This window comes from Barbus barbus, assembly GCF_936440315.1.
Source record: "Barbus barbus genome assembly, chromosome: 2".
Taxonomy (NCBI): Eukaryota; Metazoa; Chordata; class Actinopteri; order Cypriniformes; family Cyprinidae; genus Barbus; species Barbus barbus.
Window position 1 is genome coordinate 44,868,778 of NC_136730.1, and position 8,478 is coordinate 44,877,255.

At 36.8% G+C, this 8,478-nt stretch overlaps 1 protein-coding gene across 2 annotated transcripts; it reads left to right on the forward strand.

Moving 5' to 3' along the window:
- The first annotated feature begins 9 nt into the window (after positions 1-9).
- LOC306880647 (uncharacterized protein) lies at positions 10-3,788 on the forward strand. Of its 2 annotated transcripts, XM_079434297.1 has the most exons (7): positions 10-125; positions 1,093-1,413; positions 1,520-1,825; positions 1,914-1,976; positions 2,896-2,919; positions 3,064-3,144; positions 3,259-3,788. In XM_079434297.1, the coding sequence occupies exons 1-7, from the start codon at positions 65-67 to the stop codon at positions 3,312-3,314; spliced, it is 912 nt and encodes a 303-aa protein (XP_079290423.1). In that variant the 5' UTR covers positions 10-64; the 3' UTR covers positions 3,315-3,788. The 2 variants fall into 2 exon arrangements, with proteins under 2 accessions (XP_079290423.1, XP_079290424.1); XM_079434298.1 differs by lacking the exon at positions 2,896-2,919 and having other exon boundaries at positions 57-125.
- The last annotated feature ends 4,690 nt before the right edge of the window (positions 3,789-8,478 follow it).

Below are 8,478 nucleotides of genomic sequence, written 5' to 3' on the forward strand. Positions count from 1 at the left end.
CTGAAGATGTTTAAAGGAAGAGATGTAAATATAGACTGAAAAGAAAGACGGACAGAAACAGAAAATGTCTGATAAGAGTCACATGTGTCTGCTGGGACTGATCCTTCTCTCTGCACTTCTCTCAGGTAAAGACACTGTTTATGATCTATAAGATATGAAGTCAAATATCTGTATAATGTCAATATCCAAGCAATTAAAAGTAATAATTTGATATAATGATATAGCTTATAAAGCACAATTGTAACATAAAAAAGAAAACACAACCAATTTGGCAACATAATCAGTATCAAATACGGGGCCGGATTGACCTCAAATTGTGACATAGACAAAATAAATGTTTGCTGTCAGCCGGAAACCTCCTATTGATAAATAGCTGGTATTGTGGCTTTATTGTATACAGATACATTTATATAAATGGTAACTTCACAATAAGGTTCAGTAGTTAACATTAGTTAACTAGTGTAGATAACATGAACAATACTTCTGCACCGTTTATCTTAATGTTAATCTCAACATGTACTAATGCATTATTAAAATCAAAAGTTGTTTGTTCACATTTGTTAATGTACTGTGACATGAACAATGAACAACCCTATTCTCATTAACGTTAACAAAGATGAACAAATACTGTAATAAATGTATTTTAATGTAATACTGTAATGAATGTATTTCATACATTGTTTGCTCATGTTAGATAATAAATAAAAGCTGTTTGATTCAGAAAGCAGCGACGCTACCATCACGCTACTGAGAAATGTAGTTAAACTAGTAGCGACACTATACTGGCCAACACTGACCATAGAAATGGGTCTTTATTATAGCAGCAGCAGCTGTCCAATACAATTTTAAAATGTGTATTATTGTATGCAATATATATACTACTTGTAGAAATAAGGTTTGGGTTATTCAGCAGAGATTTGGGGGTTTGTGTGAGTAAGTTAACTTCTGTGTTCAATATCAGTTTACTCTGCTTGGTTCATTTTCTGTTTAAACAGGACACAAAGAGTTCATTTAAACTGTATTTCATAATCAACTCATTAACCCACATTACTACTATTATTATTACTATTATTATTATTATTATTATTGTAGGTAGCAGTGGAGTGGATGAGACTCATGTGTTCTGCAGTTCTGGTGAAGATGTGCGTCTGTCCTGTAATAATGCTCTTCTTGGCTGCACATCAACTACATGGCTCTATTACAGACAGTCAGCAGCAGTTGGACTGATTGAATTAGGGATAAAGAAGAATAACATAGAGAGACATGAGAGACTGAGTCTGGGCTCTGACTGCTCTCTGAACATCAAGAAAGTCACAAAAGAAGATCGTGGATATTACACCTGCCGACAATATGTGAATGGAAAAGGAGAACAACAAGGAACTGATGTACGTGTTTATCTGCATGTTCTTCATGGTCAGTGTTTCTGTGAATATTATGATTATATGTTGAATTAAACAGTAATATTGTAGCTGAAAGACTGGAATCAGTCGTGTAATCTCTGTCTGATTCTCTGTTTCAGTCTCTTCATCATCCTCACAGTCTGAGATCAGATCAGGCCGCTCTGTGACTCTCTCCTGTCAGTTATATTATGATCGAGTCTCTTGTGATACTTTGGTTGGTTCTGAGGGTATTGATCTGATCTGGGTGAATCAGGCTGGTGTGAATCTGCAGCCAGACTCCAGATTTCAGATATCCTCCTCAGGACAGTGTATCAGGTCTCTGACTACAACACTCCTGAATGAAGATCACAACAGAGAGTGGAGATGTCAGGTTAAACAGAGAAATCAACTCAAGACCTCAGCCACATATACTGTCAAGTATCCAAGTAAAGTATTTATATTAACAATGAATTATCAGTAATTTAAATCTGATTGTAGTCTATAACGTATCTGAACATTCATCTTCATCTCCAGCCGAAACAAAGACAGCGTCTCCAGTCACCAGCTCTAAATCAACTGCAGCTCCTACACAACCAGGTACATAATCAGCTGTTAAGATCAATATTTACTGTTAGCTGGAGACCTCAGTCACATATACTGACAAGCATTCAGACAAGAAATACATTTATTTAACCCCTTAACTGTCACAAGTTTACTTCAATATATTATGATTAAATCCTAAAGTAATGATGACTAACTATATATCGTTGGAAAGGTCTAAGACTCCTAAATAGATATTTTATCACTGTTTGTTGTTAAAAATTGTGTAGGAACAGTAATAGATTAATTTATGACAAGAGTTCACCTCAAAACATATACATCATAACAGAAGTTCTGACCTTTTCACAAAAAAATTTATTTCCTTATCACATGTTTTAGTAATCAGCACTTTCATGTCTGTGTTCAACAACAACAACAACAAAAAGGGGGGGGGGGGGGTAATCAATTTCAGGAGAGTCTATATGTCATTGATTCAGGACAAACTGAAGGTTTCTGGGCTGCAGATCACTGTGTTTCACTCTCATATAAATGAGGTATAGATGGCTTCATGTGTTTATATTGTAACCAGCACCGTTTCTGAACAAAAGGGGTTCCTCAGTAAAGTCTTACTTCTATTATCACTGAACAGAATTCAGGAGGCAAGATCATCAGTGATGCCTTCATAGATACACTTGTCTTGTCTTCACCTTAGTTACTTTAATAGAAAGCAAACATGTCTGAAAACATGTGCCTTTGAAAAACTGCTAAATATTAGCAAATTTTTTTATTTAATGCATGACAAATAATAAGTATGGTTTTTGCATCTCTAAAATACCTATATAGATAAATGGATCATTAGCCCAAACACTGAGATGTCTTCAGCTGCTCACACATCTGCAGGCACTACACAACAACATTTGCATGTGTTACTGATGTCACATTATATTTGAACTGAACTAATATTCATGATCCACAGACGCAGCTGGATTATTAATCAGAGGTATGGGATGGCTTTGCTGCACTGAAACTATCAGTGAATTTATAAATGGTTTGTCAATAATAGTTCATTGTTCATAAGCGGTATACAGTTTGACAGATTCATTCTCTTCTTTCTCTCTGTTCTGTCCACACATCTGTCCTGCAGTGATTGTGATTATTGTTGAGATTGCAGTGTTTGCTGCTCCTACTGTGATTCTTCTTCAGATCATCTGTGTGAGAAGAGCTGGTGAGTTTTGAACATCACAGAACCTGAGGATTCACATTGATCTCTAACAATCTGAATCATGACAGTGAAAACAAGTCAGTAAATTGTTTTTATTGATTCATTTCATCTATTTAGGACGGAAGAACTCTCACCACCAAAAGGAAATAGAGATGTCTACAGTATTACAATGAAATGCCTTCAATAAATATACTGTAAATATTACAGCAAGATGTATTTGGATGTTTATGGACATTATAGATATATGCATAAAGCTTTGAATGTCATTTTCCAGACAGGTACCTTAATAAACATGTATGGTTATTTACACAGGAAGCATAATATAAATGGTAATCTTATTTTAATCTTTAAAATCAATTAAACGTTTATAAAAAGAAATTAAATGTTTTAATAGTCCAGTTCGGTGATTCTCAAAGTGTGGTACTCAGAGGAATCACTCAATTAAATAAATTAATGTTAAAACACTATATATATATATATTACATTTAAGTACAGTACCGTTTTTATTTAACTTTTAGGTAAAACACATTTAAATGTAATAATTTAAGTATTTTATTCACCTGTTTGTAAGCACAGTGCAGTGTTGATGTTCAAACTGTGTATTTATAATGTTAAAGTGTCTGATAACAATAAATATTCTTATTAGGAATAAAACTGCCTTGTTTTTGAACTCTGCAGAGCTGTATCTGGATTGGGATTACTACGCTACTGTATTTTAGTTTAGTTTTGATTGGTCTCTTCCACTGTAAAAAAAAGTGCTGTAAAATAATATTTTTTACAGTATGTTACAGTTATAATACCATGTGGTAACTCATTTCATTTGGGAAACCGAGTGCTTCAAGCTATTGGAGTTTAAAAACTAGTATTATGTCCTGTACCATACTGGGTTAAAATGAAAGGTGGTGGCAGCATAAGTGTTAGTCTACAATAAGCAAAGCTCATCAGTGCTCCTTAGTGGTGGATATCATTTATTACAGTATGTCTCATATATATAAAGAAACAGGAAAAGGATTATTCAGTACAGCTTTATTGTTGTGAATTAAGACAATACACGGGTACAAATAATGAGGAGTGAACCTAAGGAGTGAAATACAATGATTACATGTGAGAGAACTAATGATTTGACTGAAAACACTGAGAAGAGAACTGGGTATTATTCTGCTGATATTGCAGAGAAATGTTCATAAGGAGATGCTGAGGAAAAGCTAGCAATATATGATAATTTAGGCACTTTTATCTGCTTTTAATGGCCGTAACATCGTGTCACTGTCTTCAGCTGGTGTGCCCTAGACGGCCAGCAGAGGACACTGTGTTTGTGAGAGCACATGGCTTTTTGTGGTGTGTTTGTTTGGAGCCATGTGCTCTCTCCTGTCTATTGTCTGACTCTGCTCATCTTGTTACCTCATTATTGTTCAGTGGTTAAACCTGTGTTTCCCTCATTAACCTCTTTGTTTGCTCCCTACTTAGGCTGTTTCTCAATTCCAAGAACAGACTTGTTTTCTCATGAAGCTTCCTTGGAAGGACGCGAGAACACAGAACACATTCTTGTGAGAATTGAGATGTACTGCGTTCTTGCTTAACTGACCGCAGTGTCTTCTGGGACGGTGTCTCTAACGGCTTGATTCTCTCAAATCAGAACTCGATTCATCCTCGATATCAAGAATACATCCGGAAACTTTCATGCGTCCTCTGTACTTGTGTTCTTGTGAATTGGAACTGAACTTCGACGGTTAATGCTGACGTAGAACTAAAATATGAGGACAGAAGATCGCTGAAGAACACATATTGAGAAACGGCCTTAGTCTCCCAGTGTTTGCAGTCCTGTGCTTGGGCCCGTTTCAATAAGGAGCTTCAGCCAACTTGAACTCTGAGTTGACTTTCCGTGAGAGAGGAAGCTCAGAGAGTCTTTGGTTTCAGAACGGCTGAATTGTATTAGTTTTTCTCGATTGGTAACACGATTCATAAAACAATTCACCATTTTCTCACAACTATAAACACAATCTCAACATTACACACCAACTTGTGCAAACTTCCAGGTCAAAATCAAATAGTTTAGTCAAAAACATGTTCTCTTTTGTCAGACCCAAACTTTGACCTCAGATGATACACAAACCTGTCAAATACAGACTACTTTCCTGTCTAGACAACACTAGTGAGATCTATGGCAAGCCGTTTTGACTTTTATTCATTCTCAGAATATGAATTCTTGATATCAACAATTTAATTGTCAGTTAAACTGACACTACATATACATAAGGCTATATACATTATTGTTTGGACATGTAACATATTACATTATAAATTAGGTCTCTTTCATCTTAATTTAAATTATAACTATACTTGCAGAGGCGACCCGGGGTGACCCCCCCCCCAGAAAACCAAAAAACAAATAATAAAATAAAATAATTTATTCTTACTATTCCACTGTTAGTCATATTATCATTTATTAAAAATGTATTTCGTTCATATGCATGTGTGTGCGGGACGCTGGACTAATGGGTCTCTAATAGGTCTGTAAACTTTTGAAAAGCATGTGATTTGAGGCTGAGCTCTAATTGGCTTGTTTCAGGGGTACAGAGCACTTTTGATTTTAGTGAATCAATATTGTTTTCATATTTTTGGTCTCATGTGATTGGACCGTTCTCAACGAGTCTCATTCCCGCTCATAGACTGACAGGTACTGATCAATGTGGAAGCAAGCGAAATATCTCGAAATGAAAGAAAATTCTGTTTTATTTTTGTAACAATACTTCTTCACAAGGCGCTCGGATGAAGAAAAATAAAGGATAAAAGAGCTTGGACCAGATCAACCCAACTTGCAAATTCATCAGCAGTCAAGTGATCGCGGTCGAGCTTACACTCGGTGCTTTTCCACCAGCTCTTATGGGAAACAGAGTTGCTAGCTGGATGTGATGTGAGTCATGCCTTGTTTTCCCTGTTTGCTTTTTCAAAGTCCTGACAGCAAAACGTTGTGGACAACAACGGGGGTTTGCGACTTAAAACATCTCTGAAAAGTGCAAGCGGCATGAAAATAGCCGTAGCCATCTTGACAACGCTATAAGGCTCCAGTTTTTTGGGAAGCTTAGCATTGCTGAACAGCTAGATGAAGGCTACAGGATTGGCATTAGAAGGCAAAATGAAGAGGTCACAAAAAACCTACATATCCTGTCTAGAATAATAGACTGTGTGAAATTTTGTGGTAGATTTGAGCTGTTTTTGTGTGGCCACGAGGAGAGCGAGAGCTCGGATAATCCCGGGATATTCCGTGGCTTGGTTGATTTTGTTGCTTCTCTTGATGGAGTTTTGAAAGAGCGGCTTGAGAATGCCAATGTGTTCAAGGGAACTTCGAAAACCGTGCTGAACGAGCTGATGGACTGTATGTTGTCTGCTGTGAGGGAGCACATAATCCAAGAAGCACGGAGCAGCGATTTTCTGTCAATCCAGACGAGACCGATATTGCCACACAGTGCCAACTTGTGCTTGTGCTGCGCTACATTGATGCCAAGAGCAGCATACAGGAGAGGTTTTTTGAGTTTATTCCTCTGCATTCAACTACAGCTGATTCCATTGCTACAGCACTAAAAGAGTGTCTTGCTGTCATCCTTCCAGAGGATCAGAAGAATAAACTCATCTCCCAAGCGTATGATGGAGCCAGCGTGATGAAGGGTGCCACTGCAGCTGTTCTCTGTATTTAGTTGAGCCAACTTAGAATTTTAAGGCAACCAGCTTCAGCAGATTTTTTTTTAGTTTTCTCAACTTATTATTTTAAGTTTATACAACAAAAAGTTGAGAATCTCCTACAAAAATAAACTGAGGACTCAAAAATCTCCTGAAGCTGGTTGCCTTACAATTTTAAGTTGGCTCAACTTTTTTTTTTTTTACAGTGTAGTTACACTGCAATTTATAGATATGAAGATTGTGAATAAAAATATATATTTTACAATATGGAGATAGTTTATGAGCTTTATTAACTGATTATATTGGGCTTTATTAAACTTTATGAAACTATAGTTACCTACAAGTTCATCTTTTTAACCATTTACACTGTCTTTAAATTGTGATCTAAAATAAATTATTATTCTTTGGTTCCCTCTAGTGAACAACATTAGTATATTAGGGCCTTCATCTCTGAATCTGATTAAAATAAATGGCTGATATTTTAAAAATTACTGTTAGTGCCCTGAGCATCTTGACATGTTTATGAAGTTCTGAGAAATTATGGATTCAAACACTGAAACTGGTCTCCCTTTACAACTTAAAACTTGTCAATTTAAACTGCTTTTGAAATAAAATGAACCGAACTGAACTAAAGCATGATTCTGTGCACATCTATATGAGGTGGATGCTGTAAAGCCATTAACACAAGCACATAGAGGATATCTGCTGTCAGTTAGACACCTTCACTGTTAGAAGGAAATGGATAGGGTGGGTGGTCTGAGAAGTTGGTGGTTTGAATCATTTTTACCTTAAGATTGCTTCTCATACATGTGAGGTTGTTCTGATCCTACAGAGGTGTTAGCATACACACATAGAGATGATAAAGAAAAACATGCCCAGGCATAGCACCTTATTCAGACGCATATAGAAATATGTTCTTGGTGAATTCTTTAATTCTGTTTCAGTTTTTAGGTGCTTTATTGGCACAAGTAATATTTGTACATTTGTATTGCCAGAGTATTTCAGTATTGTTGCAAACAATCAAAACAGTGATGTCTTCGCTATCAACATTTAGCCTATAGATCAAGCAGAACTGAACCGTTTAGGGGTTTGATGTGGACACGTGTCTGGACGTCTTCCAACCCTCCAAACAAAGCACATTCCCGTTAACAAACATATTAAAACATTATATCAGACACCGACTACATCACAGTAGGAGACACCAATCCACCAAAGGTGTTGATCTAAGACACAAACATGGAAGCCAGATGCCCCAGACAGCCTTATTCTTATTCAGAGGTGGTTGTAGACGGGCCGGTAGGGACAAATTGGTGACTAGGCATTAACATATACCGTATAGATCAAACAAACACTGATCCTGTTCAGGTGGCAATACACACCCTTTGCTCAGCCATTTTTCTACAGTCAGGAAGAACCCAACACCTCCAGCCTGGAAGCTAGCTACAGCTCAGGAAGGAGCTCCGTAAAAGCCCCATGGCACAGGTGAGAGGTAAAAACATCATCAATGCAGTCATAAATCCATCAAAAGTCAAATCGAACATCTGTTTTGATCTTTGATTTACACACCCTACTGTCATGTCAGTCAGGGTGACAGAGGGGGTCATAGAGCCATAAATCAGGTCATAAATGTCACCATGCACACATTTGACATATGATAAC

Coding starts and splice junctions, on each gene's coding strand:
- LOC306880647 (XM_079434297.1), top strand. CDS start 65: ATGTCTGATAAGAGTCACATGTGTCTGCTGGGACTGATCCTTCTCTCT. Junction 2,920..3,063: donor AGCTGGATTATTAATCAGAG/GTATGGGATGGC, acceptor TCTGTCCTGCAG/TGATTGTGATTATTGTTGAG. Junction 3,145..3,258: donor CATCTGTGTGAGAAGAGCTG/GTGAGTTTTGAA, acceptor TCATCTATTTAG/GACGGAAGAACTCTCACCAC.